At 37.4% G+C, this 22,079-nt stretch overlaps 1 protein-coding gene across 2 annotated transcripts; it reads right to left on the bottom strand.

Annotated features, from left to right (window-relative positions):
- Positions 1–842: 842 nt before the first annotated feature.
- LOC113057599 (histone-lysine N-methyltransferase, H3 lysine-36 and H4 lysine-20 specific-like) lies at positions 843–19,514 on the bottom strand. Of its 2 annotated transcripts, none has more exons than XM_026225015.1 (24): positions 19,187–19,514; positions 17,088–17,977; positions 15,153–15,294; positions 14,569–14,741; positions 12,598–14,443; positions 12,398–12,510; positions 11,606–11,813; positions 11,434–11,522; positions 11,273–11,326; positions 10,354–10,398; positions 10,060–10,218; positions 9,744–9,878; positions 9,012–9,135; positions 8,440–8,640; positions 8,155–8,334; positions 6,187–6,343; positions 5,896–6,101; positions 5,343–5,455; positions 4,993–5,262; positions 4,796–4,912; positions 4,560–4,701; positions 4,372–4,478; positions 4,073–4,274; positions 843–3,205 (listed from the first exon to the last, which is right to left on the bottom strand). In XM_026225015.1, exons 2-24 carry the CDS (start codon positions 17,958–17,960, stop codon positions 2,529–2,531), a joined length of 6,333 nt encoding a protein of 2,110 aa, XP_026080800.1. In that variant the 5' UTR covers positions 17,961–17,977; positions 19,187–19,514; the 3' UTR covers positions 843–2,528. The 2 variants fall into 2 exon arrangements, with proteins under 2 accessions (XP_026080800.1, XP_026080801.1); XM_026225016.1 differs by lacking the exon at positions 19,187–19,514 and adding an exon at positions 18,731–19,169 and having other exon boundaries at positions 10,060–10,214; positions 10,353–10,398.
- Between the last annotated feature and the right edge of the window lie 2,565 nt (positions 19,515–22,079).

The following is a 22,079-nucleotide window of genomic DNA, read 5'->3' as shown; positions in this document are numbered from 1 at the left end:
TGTGTATTGATTTTAGGAAAGAATCCTCAGCGAGTTTGACCATTAAGAGTATTGAGGAGTACAAATAGCTTGGGTTAACTAGACCATAAATTGAGGTGGGATAAATGGACCGAAGCTGTGAACAAAAGAGGTCAGAAAAGGCTATACTTTCTTCGGTGAAAATAATTTAATGCCCGCAACACTGCTTTTAACTCCCATATTTAACTTGTTAAACATAATTTATACTCTCTTTTTATTGTAATTTAATTTAAGCCTTCCACATCTCTTGCTGGTTTGGACATGCTACGGTGAAATAAAAACAGTAAACCCGAGGAAAGTAAAAAGAAATGTGATCAAAATACTTGGCATCTCTTTGATATGCCTAGAAACAAATCTATCAAACTAGATGCCTTTGTAACATTCTGAAAACTACATCTGATCATAGGCGCCCACTGCATGAGCTTTTGACTTCAGGTTGAAGATTTAAGTACTATATCTGGTTAGATCTATATATACCTTGTAAGGACAAAAGAAAAAGCTGTATTTGTAAAATTGTACTTAGGATATTTATTATGCACAAGGTACAGTACAAAATCATGGGTCTCTAACATGGCAGCAAACTTTTTGCCCAACTGTCCTCAGGAAACAGTCATCTACATTTCATCTTGTTCATGGTGTCAAGGGGCCATAGCGCTGAAACACAGCAGCAGATTTAACAAACATACAAGAAACAGGGAACACAAAAATGAGTGAGAAAGATTATACAAAGACCATAAATACAAAGAGACAAAAAGTAAGACTTTAAAAGTAACACAGAGCTAAAAAAAAAAAAAAAAAAAAGGTTGATGATAAAAGCTTTAAAAAAAAAAGCATCCTTGTAAATTGAGTTGCAATTGCAAACTGTTACAGAACTACAAATAATGAGTGTAAGGCCTGAAGGCATTGAAAACATATTGTACTATAACAGTGATAGAAACAGGTTCTTGTGAATATGAACATTACTTCATTACATGAGGCAGTTTTTCAAACAGGAACTGGACCTAATGCACTGATGTTGCAAACATAATTTTTAAGATTCAAGTGATGGTGAGATAAATTTTAATCTAGGCTCATAAATCTAAATGCTGCAAAATTAAACCATAATATGACTACTGGAATAAAAGATGTTCTTCAGAATTTGAATATTTTTAATCAAATTAAGACTGGATTTGTTGTCTAAATATGCATTTTTAAGGGTCATCTGCATCCCTCAGATATTAAATGCAAAGTCTTAATGGAGTATGACAAAGCAGCCACAATGAAGTGCCATATGTTTCATCAGGCAGATCTACACAGTATGCTGAATGAACAGCTTGGAATTGATCAATGGCAAAGTTATGGGAATCATGAATATATAAATGACGCTTTGAAATTTCTCCTGAACTTTTGAGTCTGAAAGAGTGCAAAACATTCAGAGGCACCTTTTAAAGTTAACCTGCATATAGACACATACAAACACAAATAGCAGGAAACCATAACCTGCAGATATGTAACACAATGTGGGGTGGGGTTTTACTGGAATGAGGCATCTGGGGATTTTTTTAACAGCATTCTGAGATGGTAGTTGAATTTAGGTAAATAGGGAAAGTACAATTGGGCCTTACACAATATCCATCTTATCTAAGAAGTACAAACTCATCTTTCCTAAAAGCTTTCAAGACTCAAAGGCCACACGCTTGGAGAATGAAACAATTATACAATCACTCCTCTAGACTTTACAAAACCTTAAATCTATGAAGTTTCTTTAGTCTTGACATAAAAGTGAAGTAAAATGACAGGAACACAAATGCAACAAAAAAGTGCATGTTTGAAATCAAGCAGGATGATGCCGGGAATGTTATATTTCCTTGTCCTTTTTGATAGTAGCAGTCTTTTTTTTATTCACAAATCAGCTGAAAATATGTACTAGGACTATTATTATTCATTCTCATGTAGCCACTCTATGATACAAACAGATAGACATGAAGAAATCATTTCAAGTACTGTGATCCGTGGAGCTTTAAGCCATTTTTGGCCTTGTGATGTGGCTATGTCAGTGTAATCCCCCGGTGAAGGGACTGAACATTAGTCGTCTGCTGCTTTATTGCATTCTCTTTCCTCTGATTTTGTAAACAAGACACAACTGTATGGTTCGTGGTGCCCCTATTTCAACCCTCTGTGAGGTCATCTTTCTGGTTAGATCAGAGAATGTAAACTTGAGGAAAATTTTAAAAAGCACAAAAGAGCACCAGACACTAATTATATACCAACAAAAGGACTGAAAAAAATTTAATCACAGTCCCACAGCACCAGGTCCAACCCTCTTTATGGACTTTTCCAAGAGGATTTGGTTTGAGAAGGAAAGCCCATCTTCAACTTAAGAATGTTACACGTCCATCATTCTCAAAAGCATTCAGCTGAGCACCGAGCAGAAAAATGGCAGTTGACTTTCCCTACAGGTCTCCTGCTGTGCCCATCAGAGTGAGAGTTTTTGTGTGAGAGATAGACATCTAGCAAAAATGCAGGAGAGCTCACTTTTCTCCTTCGACAAACTCATCCCATGATGATTCCCGGTCTTCCTCCTCCACTTCCCCTAAATCCTCAGTTTCTTCAAATTCATCATCCACGAATTCATCTCCCCAGTCCTCGTCAGACCCGTCTCGGTCCACCTTTTCTTCCTCCTCATCATTGAATCCCATCCCTCCGTAGTCCATTTCTTCATCATCGTCCACAACCTCAAGGTCTTCTTCTCCTTCATCCCCGATCACCCCTTCCACCACCTCACCTTCATCACTCATATCTTCCTCCTTGATGTCCTTAGAAGGAGAAGAGGGTGGAAAAACTATGTTGTCCACCACCTCTTCTGCATACGGGTGTCTTTGGGCTTGGAACCCATGTCTGTTGGGGGCGGGAATGAAGAGCGGGGCAGCAGGCGGTAGGGCAGTCGGGGGTATTCTGCCTGACACTGACATATTGGGCAGAGGGGGTAGGATAGGAGTACCGGGCACGTACTCTCGAATTTCACCTGGTTCCAGAGGATCGGGGCCGCATGGGTCGTGTTCGCTGCAGGACAGCTTGCCGTCAAGTTTAGATATGAACAGCATTCCCTCGCGGTGCTGTTTGCAGTAGGAGTTGGGACACATCTCGCAGTAGGATGCTGCCTCCCTTCCGCACTCATTACACTGATGCCACGGACACTCCCAGCGGCCTGAAAAATGCATATAGTGCAGCTTCAGTTATGATTCAGCTTGAATATAATCCTAAACTGACCAAATACCCAATAATGGGAGTGTTATTCCATTTTTTTACATTAAAAACAAGAACATTAATTTAAAGTGCTTGAAAAATAATATATATGTGTACTTTAACATTTTAATTTATTAAATATTTTAATTTAATAAATTCCAAATATTATATTACCATTTAATTTAATGCTGCCTCTTTTAATGCTGCCAGAAATCAGGAGATTAATTGTGATTATTGTCCTCTTTTGATAGTTTTAACCAGAATTTAAAAAAAATTCCACAGAAATATTAAGCAGAACAATAGTGATAATACATAGAAATGTTTCATGTGCAGCAAGTCAGCATATTAGAATGATTTCTGTAAAATCACATGACACTGAAGACTGGAGTAATGACTGCTGAAAATTCAACTGGAATAAATAAAACTTTATATTAAAAGGAAAAAAGATTTATTTTTGTAACAATACTTTACAATATATTACTGTTTTTACTATATTTCTGGTCAAATAATTGCAACCTTGGTAAGCATAAAATACTTCTTTCAAAGCTTCAAGCTTTCTGACCCTGCATGGACAGCAACGCAGATTAAAGATTTTATGGCCCAGAAAGGTAGTAGACCTTGAATGTGTCAGTTGCGTTGCTGTCTATGCAGGGTCAGAAAGCTGTCAGATTTCATCATAATTATCTTGAAGATGAATGAAGGTCTTACAGGTTTGGAACGACATGAGGGTGAGAAATTACTAACAGAATTTTCATTTTAGGTGCACTATCCCTTTAACAAAATACAACTTAAATTAGATACGAGAGACTCGTGTTCTTGAGTCATTCACCTGCAGGTCTCTTGGACAGATTCAGACAGTCGGCATGATAGACCTTGGGGCAGCCGAGCTTCTTACAAGACACAATCTGCCCTCCATCACCACAGTAGAAGCATTCATCTTCCCGCTCCTTGGCAACCTCTAACTGGCTCTTACGCTTCCCTGCAACCTTCTTCTTCAGTTTCCGCACCTTGTCTTCAGATGAGGGCTGATTCTGAAGCAAAAAGTGTTTTCACATTGAGTATGATGGAATATGAAAAATAACATACACCAACTTTAACCCAAAACACAATACACACAGCATGTCATACCTTTGGTCTGTCACCAAGGAATCCGCTGCAGTTGGGTGCTCCACATTTACACACCGTCTTCCCATTACCAAGACACTCCAAGTTATAGTTAAAAGTGAGTTCAACACCTGAGAACAGCCAACAAATCTATTAAATAAACATTCACCCAATTTCTAGCACCATAATATTTGGTTCAGAGTCAAACTCACCTGTAGGAATATCCTCTAATGCAAAAAGCCCAACTCTGGTGTCTCCATTCACCGTCCACTTCTGTGTTTCACAGTTCGGCTGGCAGCTGTGGTTCATAAAACGCGACTGGTTTCCCTTCGGCCCGGCATCTATTATGCGATCCTGCACATACACAGAAAACAGAGCCCAGTGTCAAGGTAAGTGGGGAAGATGTTATCAGGATAATCAAGATTGAGAATCACCGCAGGTGACTGACCTTATCCAGTGTGAGCATGTAGAAGTTACAGATATTGTTTTCCTGTGCATGTTTGATCCTGGATCGACACTCCTCTTCGTCAATGACCTCTCCAACATACTCATTCACAAAAGCTCCCTATGGTGGAGTAACAATCAAATTAAATGGGGAAAAAAGAGACATAGTCGTGTGTGTGTGCGCGTGTAAAAACAGCCCACCTTCTTGATGTCAGACACACTGCGCAAACCCCAACCACGCGACAGTGTCCTGAAGATCTCCACCTCAGTGTACTGGCGTTTGGTGAAGCATTGGTTCTGACAGCGTTCCCCTGCTGGACACACTTGAGGATGACACTCGTACATTAGCATGCGGTTGATGCACTCCGAGTCAATGCTGCACGGGTTCTCGTCCGAGACTTTGCAGTTGCAGCGTGGGATCTCAGACAGATCTGCTGTGATGATTTGCACCTTCCCTATCAGTCTGTTCACCTGAGAGAAAATCGATCGTTGTGCATGAGGCATAGCAAAATGAGATCAGTGTCAATATCTGAGCTTTTGTAATTATTTACCTTTATGTGTTTGTATGGCGGAGGTTTCTTGTCATTCTTCCTGTCTTCTTGAAGCTGTCTCATCTCCTTCTCCGCTTGCAGTTCCCTGAATCTTTCGGCTACTTCATTTAAAGCTGAGAAAAAGAAATTGATCTTCCTGTTTGAAGCAGTTTACTCTTAACATTAAAAGAATCCACATTGTAAATGCTAATCAATAGTTGCTACAACTGGCAGGCTTTAAGTGGTATCATAACAGCATACATCAATTAAAATCTCAATAAACACATATAGTGGCATATAATATCATCATGCGATAACATGTCAAGATTACAGAAGATTAATCAGATTTCCTCCAAGTTATAAAAGTTCATGTCAAGTTTCTCCAAACCAGCTTCAAAATGTCATATATTATTTATTTGTCCAAAATCCCATTCCACATAGCCATATTTTAGATAGGAAACATGTTTTGAAGCGGAGTGTGTAAACAGAAGTGTGAAGTCGCATGTTAGTATAGCACCTATTTAGTGTTTGATTGTGCGATCTATTTTAGAATACTGCTAGTGCGTAAAACTACCTTTCTTATAGACTGCATCTGCACCCTTTCCCATTTTTTCCTTATTGTTGGCATCCCCTTCCATGTAGGGAAAACAGCGAGCCTGATATGTCCACACGTAGTCTTTGGAGCCAAAGAAGTGCACAGGAAACTCCCCCACCTCATGCCTCAAGCGGTAGATGTTCTCAGGAACGTTTTTTGGTTGAGTCACTTCAGCGGGCCACCACCTGGAACAAAAAGAGAGAAATACCTCAGTGACCACTGCACTGTAATTATCAAGGGAGAATGGTATTGGTGAAACAACACACAAACCTGTAGCGGCCCACTTTCACCCACAGAATGTCCTTGTAGTGGGGTTTCTTTCCTGCTCGACAGTCGTTACAGAACCAGCTTCCCTGGGGCATGTCAATGTTCAGACACTCACGGTGAAAGGCAGCAGGACAAGATTCACAGCAGAGCAGACTTCCTCCTATAGGGAGAGACAGAAAACAAATGTAATTGTAATAAACAACCATAGTAAAATCTTTGCTCTGTCCTCATGACTATAACACAAACTAGATTTTTACATTCAAAACTTAATTGAATGATGATGAATGATCTTTGCAAACGTAGAAATTCGATTAACAATTGGAATCAATTCGATTCCGATTAATGAGTTGATTCTGTATTTTCTCTTTTAGAAAATTGTGGTAGGTTGTCATGCAATTAAAGCATTTTATTTCAGTAGTGAGTATTAATAGTAGGGCTGCACGATTCTGGATAAATTGAGAATCACGATTTTTTGATCTCATATAGAGATCACGATTCTCCTACGATTCTTTATTATTATTATTACTATTAACATTATCATTATCACAAGTATATAAATTAATTATTTTATTTTGCAAGGATTCTTTAAATTGATCAAGTGTGACAAAGACATTTATAACAAAATATTTCTATTACACACAATTATTGTTCTTCTGAACTTTCTATCAAAGAAACCTGAAAAAAATCTACTCATCTGTTTTCAACATAATAATAATAATAATAATAATGTTTTTTTTGAACAGCAAAACAGCATATTAGAATGATTTCTGAAGATCATGTGACACTGAAGACTGGAGTAATGATGCTGAAAATACAGCTGCACACCACAGAAATAAATTACATTTTAAAATACATTCAAGTGAAAGCAGTTATTTTAAATGGTAAATATTTCAAAACTTTACTGTTTTTGCTGTACTTTGGATCAGACAAATATAGTTTGGTGAGCAGAAGAGACTTTAAAAAAACATTACACATCTTATGGTTCAAAAACTTTTGACTGGTAGTGTATATATAATATATTTAAAACCCCAGTTTTTTTAATATTAGAATGATGAAAAAGTTGTTTAGATCACTGATTCAACGACTCACTCATAAACCTACTACACTTGTTTCATTTCTGGATGAATCAGCGTTTTTGAACGATTCTCTTGAATGAAAAATTAATTCATTGACAAATAAATTAAGACACTTGTCGCCACCTATTGGTGAAACAATGCAATCGACACAAACGTTATTTAAAGCGCAGTACTTTCAAAAGGGGATTTGTTATATTTTGATCACTGCCATATAGACATCAATGTTTATATTTAAACTATAAACTTTATCCCAGTATTTCTGTGATAATATAAATGACTGTAAGACAGATATAATACTGTGTAGTTGAAAAGACTGTTTGTGAAGATGTTTCTTAACCAAACATGGTAAGAGCTCTCTCTGTGTCAGCGGCAGTGCGCGCACGGATTTGAATGATCCGGTAAGACTTTGTCAAAGGTTTAACAGACTCGGGGAATCGTTGTCTTTTAGAAATGAGATCGAGAGGGTGTCTGAATCGAGATCTCGATCTTTTAACGATTAATCGTGCAGCTCTAATTAATAGTAGTGCCAACCAATGCTTTGGCAGCTTTATCAACGATTTGTGCATGTTTGACTCTATTTCGCTGTCATCTGCACCTGCAGAGAGATCAAACATGAATTGCTCGGAAAACTGCCCACAACAAGTGTCAACGTGAGTTAAGGATAGAACAGACAGTGTAAAAGGTGACAAAGAGTGCAGTGCACAATCTCCAAAAATTCTCGAAATCATGAATCATTGCATTTTTAACTTGCTGCCATGATGCTGGATGTCATAGGGTCTGTATGTATCACACACCAGGCAAAAACTAAGCAAATCTGCCCGCTTAGAAAATAATAGCCTTAGCAAGCACAACTAATAATTTTAACAGACAGATCCACGAGGACTGGACTACACACCTTCAGAACACACAAAACACCAGCTGACGTTAATATGTTCATGGTTTTTGCACCCTTTGCGTGGAGTGAAGTGGTTGGGGCACAGGAAGCTGTTATTAGCCAATGGGACACTGCCGGCAGCCATACAGTAGTCATTGGCGTGGTAGGCCACAGGGCAGCGGACGCAGCGAGTCAAACGGCCTGCGAGATTGAAAAGTTATGATCAGTGACACAAAATCATGCTTTTGTAATACGTTGAAACATGTTGTATTTTGTATGTAATCTTTTCAAATGTAATATCTGAACCTTTGGAAATACTAGGGTTGGCGGGGTTGGTGATGTAGCAGGCCAGACAGACGTGGAGGGAGCAGCGGAAGCCGCGGTTCTGAGCGACGGTGGGGGAATATTTCAGTATGCATTCCATGTGATAAAACTTCCCACACACTGGGATCATACACCTCCTGACCTCCTTGTCAGGAGTTTTACACACAAAACATGTGTGCACACCTACAGCAAGGAAGAACAGAAAAGACATACAAAGAAATTAAGGTGTTCACGTGTATATCTTAGACTGCAACTGGATTTTTCGGTGCATTACAATATCATAACTGGAGTTTATATATGCTTAAAATCATAATTAAAAACAAAATTAACAAACACAGCTGCAAAAATGAAATGAGTTCTTATTTACTCAAACTTCACTAGAAAAAAGAAAAAAACAGAAAACAATTTTAATGATTGGCAATGCTGTCAGTAGATTTTCAGAACTTACACAAAGAAGAATATATTCTCTTATCAACCAATCCTGACCATTTCAAAATGGGCAAATATGACATTAAGCAGCCTGGCTGATATATTGTATATTGCTGGTTACTCACCCGTCTTGCACTCTTGGCAGATAAACCGGCCTTTAGGGGTCTCAGTGAGGCCGATGCACTGCAGATGGAAGGCACCACAGCACTGCCCCTCACAGAGGAGCAGTTCACCCGTTTTCTCACAAACCTACAACACATAGTCACAAAACAATTTCATACTCAACTCTATGGGAATTTTTAGGGACAAAAACTACCATTCAAAAGTAGTAAGAAGTACGTTTTTGAACTCACACGGCTGCGTTTATTTGATCAAAAAGGTAAAAAAGTAATATTTTGAAACATCAATACTATTTAAAATAACTTTTTCTAATTCAATATATTTAAAATGTAATTTATTCCTGTGATGACAAAGCTGAATTTTCAGCAGTCATCACTCCAGATCCTTCAGAAATCATTCTAATATGCTGACTTGCTGCTCAAGAAACATTATTTATGACAGCTGAAATGGATTTCTTTATGAACTTTTATCTCTATCTTTTCTGATCATTTTACTCCATCCATACTAAATAAAAGTATAAAGAAGTTTAAAAAAATATATATATATGAAAATAATAAATCACAGTGAAGGCAAAGGTTTCAACTGCATTGTTTATTAATATATAACCAATCAAGCAAATAAAGCTGATAAAGTAAACGTATATATGAAAGTGAAATTATATTGGGTAAATCTAATATTTTTTGCATCCAGCGTTTGATATAAATATATTTATATACATACATACATAGGATGTTTACCTGGCAAACGTTCTCCTTCAATGACGCACCTCCACCTTTCTCCCCTGATTTTCTATTGGTCGAGAACCCTGTTAAATCACCTGATAAAGAATCTCTGCTTGAAAAAGCACTGTCATTGAGTCCTGCACCAAACACCTGAAAATGTAACAAAAAACAATTATACAACTCTATTTATAGAGATTTATCTCAGCATGATGAATCAATGAATCAAAACACAGAAAAAGCTAGATCATAAGGTTTGAATCACGAGGGTTAGTGAGTGATGACATCATATTTATTTTAGGCTGATGAAAAATGTGCAGCTAATAATAATGACCTCAGAGATCAGGGAGTCCTCGCCGTTCGTGTCGGTCTCCTTCGCCTGAGGCTTAGACGGGCTGCCCTGCTCTCCTTCAAGCTGGATCTGGGAGACACTGGCTGTGTCCTGCTGGATTGGGGATGATGTTCTTATTTCATCCTCACTTTGAGCTGCTGCGAAGGATGACAGAAATAAACATCATTCTGCATTTTTGGAAAATAGAATGGTGGACCAATCAAACAATATTCTCAATAAAATACAACAAATACATGACAGAATATAATGATAAGAATCACACAGAGAAAACAAACCTGATGCAGCAGCACACGGGCTTGATGGTGCAGGCTCTTCCTGTTTCTGTTTTAAAAAATTACATATTTATAACTATTTTATAATGGTTGAATTGCTGTAAAAAATTATATTTACTCAAAGTAAAAAAAGTACTGTGTATATAAAGTGTACAATAATAAAGTAGTTTTAAGTACTTACGTACATTAAAATATATTATTAGATTAATTAATTATAGATTCTAAGTGGTATTTCATTTACAAATAGTGAGTTCTTCACTGTCACTGTAATTTACTAATTTTTATAGTTTAATCAGCTTATATGTAGTTAGATCATGTGTTTTTATACTTGATTTTTTTATTTATTGTATCCTAACCCTAACCGATGTATTTAAACAATGTGATCTACATGTAATCATAAATATTTGTTTGTATTGTACATAACGTTTCTTTGCATAGACATGAAAACATTTAATAATTATTTACATTTACATTTACATTTATTCATAATAATGTAATTAATATATGGTTTTTGGGTCGTGTCATCTGATGTTCATAAAAACATTATTAATTAATAGTAAAGAAATGTAAAGTAATGCTTTTATGTAAAGTTATTGCCTTTATTTTAGTATTTCCTCTGACCTAATCTAAAGGAAGAACTCTTTCCTTCTAATAAGACATTAACAACCCCTTTACTACGAATTGAAATACTGTGCACAAGATAGGAATGGTTAACAAGTTGTTAACAAAGGATAATAAAACATTATCTAACTCTTTGCATGAGCTAATTAAGCAATAATAATTGAACTACATGACTAATATATATATATATATATATATATATATATATATATATATATATATATATAAACCAATTTATAAAAAATTACTCTATGCATTACTAAAAAAATACATTTCATATAAAGCGCATCCCAAAACATTACCTGCAAATCTTTGACCTCTGATTGATTTGGGCTGTTTTCTTGTTGTTTACTCTCCTGATTTACCAAAGGTAAAACAAACAAACAAAACGGTAAAAACAAGAGCCCAAAACATTTAATAATTTTTCCAAAATCAAATTCGAGGCCACAAATTTAACACTAACCTCTTTTTTTGGGATCTTTACAGAATCTTCAACGGTGGAGTCTAGAATTTTATGCACAGTCTTACGTGGTCTCTTTCTATCCGAGGGTGCTGCATCAGAAATATAAAATATGTTTAGATCTACAGCTGACATTTACAAGTGAAGTAAAGTGTCTTAAACTACACGTTCTTACCAGATTTCTTTTCATATGACTCTCTGGTTAGCGATGGGCCTTCACAGGATGAGGATAACGGTGTTGAAGGTGATACGAGATTATCTGGTTCTTTCTGCTCCTCTGGTGTGGCCTGCTCAGAGGGGTTTTCAGGTGAAGAGCTTAAAACATCAGGTGTGATCTGCTCAGGTGACGGCTCATCAGTGTTAGTGTTGGCGATCCAAGATACCTTCAGGAAAGGCATGAAATAACACTATTCATATAAACCAATACAGTTTGTACACGTTAGGAATACCTGACGAATTATGACATCATTTTAGTACTTTCTGTATGGAAAGCTGCACCAGAAAATATATTTCCGATGCTCTCAAATATAGCCGATGCTCTCAAATCTCATTTGCGTATATTCAAACTTCGCATCTTGTGTTGCATTGTGCCACAAGTCAATGTCAATGACAGCAAACATCATTGGCTCTTGCATGCATTTGAATATTTTGAATTGAATGCAAGCATGAATGAGACTACGACACAAACTACGAATTATAAAGGCCTTGGTCACTTTTAAGGCCTGATAACTCTAGCATCCACTTTTGTTGTATGGAGATGAGCAAAATATTACAACATCTAAAATTCTACATGGAAGAAGGTCAAATATGTTTTAAACTACATGGGAGTGAGTATAATGACAGAATGTTCCTTTTTGGGTAAGTTACTGAAAGTAACATTTCAATACTAAAAAAGAAAAAAAAAAAGAACAGTTTTTGTAGGTTGAAGTCTTTTGGTTCAACAGAAACAGTTGTATAATTAGCTTACCGTTTTACAGGACTCAGGAGTTTTCTTTGTTTTCTTCTTTGTGGAAAAGATTTGCTCATATTCTTCACTGGATTCAATCAGCCTCTTGCTTGGTTTCCTGAGCCTTTTGTTTTCTGAGAACAGAATAATTCAAAATTCACTGAATTTAGCCCAAAACCTTTTTAACTTTTGAGACTTAATCTAATATCTCCTGAAGTTACCTGAAGCATCTTTTTTATCAGGGATATCAGGATTAGCTTCTTCTTCAAGACTGTCTTTGAAAACTCCATTTAGCTCCGTGGACTCCTTCACTATATCTTGATTCAATCCAATCGGATCGCTCTTAGGCTTGGTGCTTTTCCCAATACCAGACTCAAAAGTTTGCCATCGCTTTTTAGGAGCAACCTTGGAGATGGTGCCCTTGCCACAGACATCAGTAACAGCATCATGGTGAGAGTTGGAAAGTTCCCCTAGCAGAGGCAAACTCTTTTCAAGTGCATCCAAACCTACTGATGAGTTCTGCTTTTTCAGCGTAGAAACTACATTGTTCCCACCATCGCGTTTTTGTGTCTCCTTCTTCAGTGATGATTTCGGCTTGGCCTTGCTCCGTTTTGAGCTGTTTGGTGTTGACGTCTTTCCCTGCCGACTGTTCTGATCCGCGATTGCCTTCCAGTCCTTTTCACAAAGCACCTCATTTGTTGCTTCTTCTCCAGGTGGAATAAAAGAAGGTTCTTCCCTGATGAGAGAGGATGGAGACATAGGAGGGAGGGTTAAAGGTTTCCCTTCTTTCTCCCGGCTGTCGTGCAGATCCTTCAGGATCATTAGGAAAGTGCTGAATTTGTAGTTTGAATCCGCACAGAGCGAAGGTTCTCCTGAGCTGCATTCGTCTTTGACAAGAGACCTGAAAGAAAGCTCCTTCATATCCTGGAAAGCATCCATAGGAGAGATCGAGGGAGACGGGATGGACGAAGACGAAGTGTCTAAAATCATGCTCTCGTTTTTGATTTTCACAGAATCGAGGGAGGATTTATTCACATCTGACTTGGACCCTTTTTGTCGAGGTCCTTTATGAACGCCATTTTTCTCATTTCGGATTCTGGTAAACTTAATAAGAGTTGGGTTTGGGGGGGTGTGGGAGTTCGAGTCATCTGTGGACTCTTCACTGGCCTCTGTTTTTACCTGCCACTGATGTTTTGACAACTCAGAATGGTTGGTGGGGGATGAGCACTTGTTATAAAAAGAGGGTTCATCGCCAGCACATGGTGAGCGAGATTCTGGCTCCCGACTTAAATCTTTCTCCTCGGTTTCTTCACTGGCAGCAAGTGCTCTTGAGATTAAGCCACTGCTGGCAGGCAAATAATGAGAGTGCATGGCAAAAGACCCATCTGAGGACCCTGGGGAACTGCTTTCCTTCTGTCTGGTGTTCGTAGCCCTAAGTGTTTTTTCTTTGGGCGTTGACTTCTTTAGCTTACGGTTTGTTGTGCATTTTGAAGCAGCCTCTGTTTTCTTCACTGGCTTGTCCACGTTGGCTTTTTTCGTCTTTTTACTTGGATGTACTTTCTTAGGTTTAGTGATCAATTCTTTTGCCTCATCCTCCTGCGGCAATTCCTCTGAACGTTTGGGGCAAAGAATCCTTGGGACAGAGTCAATATCTGAATATGGACTATCTACGGCATCTGGTTTGTGCCGTTCAGCAGCTGTGGAAGGTTTGTAGCTGTCTGTTGAAGGGTTTGATGATGGTTTAGACGATAAAGGGTTTTCAGTTAGTTTCACGGGAGATTTTACAGTTGAGCTGTTCTTCTTAGTTGCCTTCTTTTTTCTTCCAGTGCCAGGTTTTCCTCTGATTTTAACGGATGCATGTAGTCCATTGGTCAAAAGTGAGCTTGATGATATGGACTGTGTAGTAGATGTCTGGCAAGCAGGACTTTTTGGTGCCTTGTCTTCTGTGATAGGCATGTGGACATCCCGAATTACAGTCAATGGAGGTTCGCTATTTAACCGCTGGGTCAGTGCTGCCTCTGCCTCCAAGACACTAGCTTTCCATGATGACATTAGACGCTTAGGAACCTGTAGAATGAACAAAACACGTTAACTTTCTATCAAAAGCATCAATGTCAGTTGATCATAAACATTCATCTTTTAAAATATAACAGGAAAAAAAGTTACAAGTTTGCAACACACAAAAGCTTTACCGTGTATTTATAATCTTTGTCCTTCTGTCTTCCTCTCCGTCTAAGTACAGGCAGTTTTTCAAACTGATGACCTCCTTCAAAAGGAAAAGTGGCTTTTGCCGGGACCCAAGCTTGGTCTATGATCTCCCCGAACATCCTGACGAAATAGAGACGGCATGGCCGACGACTGGGGTCTGCAAGAAAATGTCATTATTCTGTGATAATATGACATCGAGTTCTAAGAATTTTTTTTTTAACATAGAAGACATTTTGGTTTCCATGATAATAATGCTATATATCTTGTTACATGCTAAATAGAAATATAAATAAGAACATGTGCATTTACTTTCTTGAACACGGCAAAAAGAAAATATCTACACTGTGTGTCGACTGTCTTGCAAAATACATGTGGAAGAACTTCTATTGCTTTTAGGACAAAATCGGTCTGCAGACACTCTTAATTCTAAATAAAAGTTGAACAAGTGCATAAATAATAACCATATTATGTCAATAAAATGTCTCATTATGAATGTCATCTCACCCATGTGAAATTAAGCATCCACTATGAATAGTCATACAAAAGGGGTTAAAACAAAAGATATCACCTTTCATTTTGGTGTGGACTTCAGTCTGTGGGTCAGTGGTTACATGACAGGGCCACCAGGGTCTGCGGTTGAATTTGGCCCACACGACATCTTCAGCAGAGTACTTTATACCCGGGAGCTGCTTCTTCTTTGGGCTGTTGGACTTTAGGTTATGATAAAAAGTTGTCAGTTTAATCATCATTTGTTAAACATCATTAACATGAGTCAAGACAGCTTGAGTTGTTTGTTTAGGCTACTCCTGAAATTGTATTTGCGCATATTATTTATAATAATTAAAGTTTGCATTGATTGATGTTATTGTCATTGTCTGAAGCAACTGCGTGCCATATTTTTAGATGAAAATAAACAACCTGAAAACCCTCTAACTAAAAAACTTTTATTGCTTTTCTATAGTATTAAGCCTCAGTCGCCAACTATACATTGGATTGGTGTCTGCTTTAAAAATAAATAAATACAATTAAAAAAGTAACACTATGCTTATTATAATGTTATTATAATTAAGCATGCAGAATAACATGAGTGGACTTTAAAAGGATGAACTGCCACTTTTAATGATTACATAATTGTGGCATCCGTATTGTAATCGTGATTAAAAATTTGATTAATTGTGTAGCCCTAACTTAACTGCAACTCACGAGTGAGTGAAATATTGATCTAGTCCATACTACAGCCTTGTCATTCCTGTGACAACGATCATGGTCAGCTAAGTTTCACAAAAATAAGTATGAACCAGCAAGCACTTAGTGTACACCTTTGCTCCACTGGAAAAAATTAAGCTCCTACTCAACTGTGTGGTTCAAGAGCTGTTCATCTTGAGGGAGGCTAATACAAATGACTTCCATCTATGACAACTTGTACTTTAAAAACAACTGGGCAATACCAACTGTAAATAAACATACGTCAGCCTACAAGTAGCAAATATTTTGTTGAAGTGGAAGTGTGTAATTTCTACACCGTAAAATGTCATTAAACTGAATTAAAAAAATAATGATAGTTTTCAAACAAGTTAGCCAAATGTTGTTGTGGCAAAGCAATGTTTTGATGGTGCCAGTGTTTTGAGTTTGTACATGTTAAGATGAGAAAAAAAGAAAGAATACACTTTTAATTGCTAAGGTACCATGCAATTACTATGTTTATATAAATAAGGTGCTACTCATTAGCCCTTATGTCATATATAATGCACTGTTTATGAAATAAATAAATAAATAGTATTTTATAGTGATAGATCAACATTTCATTTTGGAATTACCTGCACCATCCGGTAACTGTGGTCAACTGACAGAAGTCATTCTACTTGGTTTAAGTTTAAAAAACAATGTACCAAGATTGTTGTTACACTGCACATTTGATTTTCAGATATTTCTTAAATTGTGTGTAAAATAAGTGCATAATTAAATATGTAAATTAATAATACACACTGTAGGGTCCAAAAAATCTCAAACTGCTAGTGAAAATGCTTATATTTAGCATTTTTCTGATTGCATACCATTTCTCCCTCTGATTTTGCTTTAATCAGAGAAGCACTTGAGCTGCTCCACATATTTTTATTTGATTTGAAAAGTCCCAAAGAGTGTGCTCCAGTGGAAACAAACACATTTGACTTCACATGATTCATTTCACAAATTTGTTTACCAGATTAGTGACTTAGAAATTGTTCAAAATCTTAACAAAAAGGTATTTTTTATTATTTAATAGTTTATTTCAAGGTTTGAATTTCAGATTTTCAGTGTGGTTTTGTCACCGTTGGACCCCACTGTGTGTGTGTATGAGTTTCTATGTATTTGTGTATGTGCATTAAAAAATAATGGATTTTTCTTCCTGGGCAACAGTGCATTCTTTAGGTGGAAACTCTAACAATATAACTTGTACACCTATTAGGAAAAAAACAGTCATGTCAATGAAACAATAAATCTGATGAACATAAAAACATCTTACAGGATTTGAATGCGAGTCACTGGGTGAATCTGGTCTTTTAGAGAGACAGGAGTTGAAAATTGAAGCACTGTTCACAGTGCTGGGCAGATCACAGTCACTGTCTGAATAATCATCCAAACTGTCAAAATCCTCCATCATGACCTCGACAGGCAAATGTGATAGACTACCAGGGGGGTCAGCCTTCACTGTATTTTTAGAAACAAGGTTACAACTTCCATGTTTGTTTTTACTTAGGTCCAGCCTGTGGTTGCTAGGAGCCTTTGTGTTTGCCAGATTTCGTTTCTTGAATTTCTTTGACTTGTCTTTAAAGGGTGCCACCGCATCACCCCTATCATGCTCGTCCTCATCATTATCTTTGCTGTCCCCACTATCAAACAGGGTCGACTCGAAATGCAAAATTCCATTTGGGATGGATGGAAGATGTTCCAAGCTATCAGAGCTTACTGGTGAGAAACCATTTTTGTCCAGATCCTGAATAGAAGTCCTGTCAGTGTTTCCTTGCGAATTGGACGTGTGATAAAGGCCTATTCCGAACTCACTTCCACCAGTGGGATTGTGCATGAGCAATTTATTCCGCCTGTGAAAGTCCTTGTCCTGCAAACTCATGTCGGTATGGTTCACCATAGTGGTCAGGTCCTGAAGTCTCCTCAGCGGACTGTAGTTGGAGGTGGATTCTCTCGTATTGTACGCAAACGGCGATGCAGAGAGTTTGTAGCCAGAGTTTAAGAAATGCATGGCAGACCCCTGGTCCCCCTGCCTCTTTGTGCTTTGGTATCCACAGGAGCTGAGGCGGCTATCAAGTGCCTTGGTCTCCTGTGGATCGCCACGACACTCCGAGCCATCCCTGCCAGCCACTTTGTAGGACTGATTCATGTTGTCATGGCTCCATCCTGCGACAAAATACAGGTAAATGCTTTTTAGAATATGTTTTCATAAGATGGCCTATAGAATTAGAACTCTAAGACTTTTCTTAACTCCTATGGGGTTTGTTGCAACTGGCCACAAAACAGTAATGAGTTGTGTATTAAACAGAACATTGCAATCTAATTCAAAACAATTAAGAAGCAGACCACATTGATTCCACATTAACATGACATTTTAACAGCAAAAAAACGTAATGTTGCAAAACACCAACATGCACATGCAATACATTCCTGCTGAAAACACAGCTTAAACTGCTAGCTTGTTTCTGCTGGTGCAAACTGGAAGACCAGCTAAATGTGGTCAGAATGTTGTTTGAAGCATGGAAGCTGGTCGACCAGCTAATGACCATCTCAAACCGGCTAGAAACCAGCTATCATGTTCCAAAATAGCTAGCATCTTAAACTGGTTTTTTAAATAGAGTGGCTACTCGTGTCTAAATCGCAACCCTAATAGGCCGTCTTGTCAAGAATCCATCAAGACAAAGATAAGAGAGCTTGAAAAACTCATCGTATATCTCTATGTCAAAGACTCTTCGACATGCTCCTACTGGACTGTTAAAACGTGTCTTCTGCTACCCCTGATTTCAGTGTAAAAACGCTGGCAAAGTATGTTACATTATCATCATGTGCACCAACAGTTCCCATACAGTCACCCACGACGGGGAAATGAAAAACGCACCAAATACAAAAGGTACATGAGAGAAATCGTCGGTTTCTTACCATTTACGACTCGGTCAAGACAAAACCACCGGAAAGCCCTTCAAATTCGAGCATGTAGCGCTACTTTTTGTCAATTTGTGAAAGCGGATCTGCAAAATCCCAGCAGCATTTGCACCAGTAGGCCCGGCCTCTGGACTCATTTCTCTCTCCAACATCAAAAATGGAGATTAATAAATAAACGAGAATGAAACTGAGCGCCTGTCACTTTTCCTCGAAGCACCAAGTCAATGCATCGAAAGCACGTTTTTCAGCGGCCACGGTTTCTATTGAAATACATGATTGTTTGCCCCGCTTGCCGAGTGCCCCTGGTTTCATATGTGTATTAAAACGAGCCCTGACTGACTGCCTGTATGTGTATGCTGGAGAGAGCGACCAATCGGCACAGCACACCCAACCCCCCAGTATACATCCACTTAACCCGATTCACTGTTTCCCAGGTACATCTCTCTCACTTACGCAAAATCCATGTGGACAATATGCAAGCGCAAGTTTAACTTTGTCCCAAACGCGTCGTGCATACAGTACAGTTGACGTGGTGCGTGTTGGGCGCATGGAAGACAGCAGTGAGCATTTGCTTTTTAACCCTCACGCCATTTGTTTCCTTGTCCTAACAAAGGCGTAACGTTAACTTCCTCCATTTTAGAGAGACCGCTCGTGCTTTGCAAGGTAGCCGACCACAGTAACCCGTATGAGTAGAAAACACAATTTATTGGTCTAGATTAACAGGCACGTGCTCCCATATGCTTGACTTTGTCTTTTACTTTGCGCGATTTGAGGGTGGTTGGAAATTAGGCCATGCCACGCATAAGTGTAATATGTCAGACGATTATGGCAAGCGGTTTTAACATATATACCTTAGTGTAGAGCTGGGTAACTTAGGTTCTTGGGGGCCACTGTCTTGAAGAGTTTTTCTCTAACCCTTATCAAACACACCTGAACAATCTAATCGATGTCTTCAAGATCGCTAGAAAGCAGGCAGGTGTTTAATTATTGGAGCTAAACTCTGCAGGACAGTGCCTCTCCAGGACCTTGCCTAGCCCTGCCTTAGTGGTACCTTTTATGTTACTCATATTATTTATTGTTATTAGAGATTAGGTTATACTAGTGATGTTACGTTCTGTGCCGAGGCTTCGGAGCGTGTGTTGAGAAATCCTGGCAGCTTTCAGTAAAGCATGTATCGAGGCTTGTATCACTTTAGAGCAATGACGTAATTGATGATGTCCGAAGCCTCACTTGGCCAGACCGGTTCAGGAAGGGGTTCGAATCTTGTAAATTCAGAGTCCTCTGCCCTGATAAACTCAGCCACTTACCAGTTTTAGACTAATAATATTGGCACTCCTGCCTATTGTGAGCAAAGACTTGATTTACACACAAATTTGATAGCCCCATTCATTCCAATCCAATATGTTTATTACAATTTTTTTTTAATTAATTTCTGTAACTGAAATAGTATGGAATATAATTGTCATTGGGATAGTAGCAGAAAATAAATGCTAATATCCAATGGATAAGTTTTAACAACATTCATATGAAAAATAAACCAAATTAAAATGCATAAATAAAAAATACATTAATCAAATTAAATATACTATTTATTAGAGTAGCTAATATTAATTAAAGCTGCAGTCTATAATTTTTGCCTCTTTGTCACCATCTCTGTTTGAAACCTGCAATTGCATATATTTGTGAAATTATCTTCTTTACATGGATTGTGCATCGGCTGCCAATATGTCTGTCAGTTTTGTTCTGACCAATAATTTTAATTTAATTACACTACTATTGCTGATTAAATCTAACGATTGCAAAGTTAGCTCAGATCATGTCAAGCCATGCAGATTATTATTGTTATACTTTGTTCTCAAATTAGTAATGTTAAGAACATCAACATTACCTGACGTGTATTTAGTCTTTAGCTTTATCTGTACTGTAGATGTCAATTTCTGTATAGTGTATTCTCTAATTATCATACCATTTGAATGTCATAGAAAAAAAAATCGGTTTTTAACCTCAAACAGCTATTTAAAAAGCAACTTTATTTTTTTACCTCAAAATTTGAATATTTTCTATCCATAAAAAAAAAAAATTATGGACTGGAGCATTAAAAAGCACTACTATGCTGCTAACAGAAACGGGGCGGCAGTCAGATTAAATTTTAAAATGGCTTGCCACAGCCATTCGTCAACCTCCATTGTGTCAAGACATAAAATGTCACTTTTTCATCGGCCTATCTGAAATTACACTATGAAATAAATATAGAAGTTGCAATACGTTTTCAATTGTATTGCTATTTTAATCTGTCAACTTTCCCTTTTTTTGACCATGTTATAGTTTATCCGCACTCAGTGTTTGAAACTGATTTAAAACCAGAACAAAGACAGTATGAGAGGACCTAATGTACTGCCCGCTGATTCTATAAAAATATTTTGAAATTAATGTAAAAATTCAGGAATGTAAAATTGTAAACTACATTATTATATTGAATTATGCAATAGTGTTCCATTTAATGTAATTAACGTTCATATAGTGTTATTTTAATGCTATGTCTTCAAAGGTTTTTCTTACAATATTTACAACATATAAATATTATATTTTCTATTTAGCCCATGCAGTTATTCAGTTATTTTTAATATTTTTGTTTACATATGTTTGCTACATACATTCAAAAATTACAGGCATATATTAATACTTGAAAATAGACACATTTTCATACCAACTAAATGGATCTGTAAAAAAAAAAAGTAAAATAATAATTTCTACAAAAAAAAAAGTGTTTTAGCCATTTTCCCACACAGCTTACTCTTTTGGAGTCATAACTGTTTATTATTATTTTTATTTTTTTTGATCAGATCATGTGTATTAAGTTACACAAAACTGAGACTTGTTTTATTCCAGTGGTTAAAAACATGGTATTTTAGAGTGGATCATTGATCAGCAAAACAATTGTGGGTTGAACAGAACACACTGGCTGGTATAAACTCACATTTAGATTTACAAGACCATGTGTAAAGATTATGCCATTGCTAAAGTCTGTGAATTGACATTTTTATCAAAATTCAACATGTCTCTGTCTGAAAAGGGCACCAGACATTTAATAAATACAATAACAACAAAAAGATAAACATATCTTTGGACATTACAAACAGAGCTCTTTCACATACACATCAGGGGAACAGAGGAGTGTAAATGTAATTTTTTTCAAGTTAAATGAAATGTCCTAAAATCTAGAGTGAGACAAACTATGAGTGGTGAAGACTGTTCCCATGTGTAACTTTACATCAAAAGTATTAAGTAAAAGGTAAAGTTAAATGTAAAACAACACAATTGCAGTTCTCTCAACAATTCACTTGAG

Source organism: Carassius auratus, chromosome 39, assembly GCF_003368295.1.
Source record: "Carassius auratus strain Wakin chromosome 39, ASM336829v1, whole genome shotgun sequence".
NCBI lineage: Eukaryota > Metazoa > Chordata > Actinopteri > Cypriniformes > Cyprinidae > Carassius > Carassius auratus.
The sequence above is the reverse complement of the archived record's forward strand: the minus strand, read 5'-3'. Positions and strand labels throughout refer to the sequence as shown.

Bases quoted from the DNA above. Each gene is read 5' to 3' on its own strand.
- LOC113057599 (XM_026225015.1), bottom strand. From the start codon at position 17,960: ATGAATCAGTCCTACAAAGTGGCTGGCAGGGATGGCTCGGAGTGTCGT. The intron at 6,344-8,154 runs GTGTGTAGTCCA...CTCTCCCTATAG, and splicing joins GTGTTTTGTGTGTTCTGAAG to GAGGAAGTCTGCTCTGCTGT. The intron at 4,913-4,992 runs GTGGGCTGTTTT...ACTCCACCATAG, and splicing joins GTGTGTCTGACATCAAGAAG to GGAGCTTTTGTGAATGAGTA.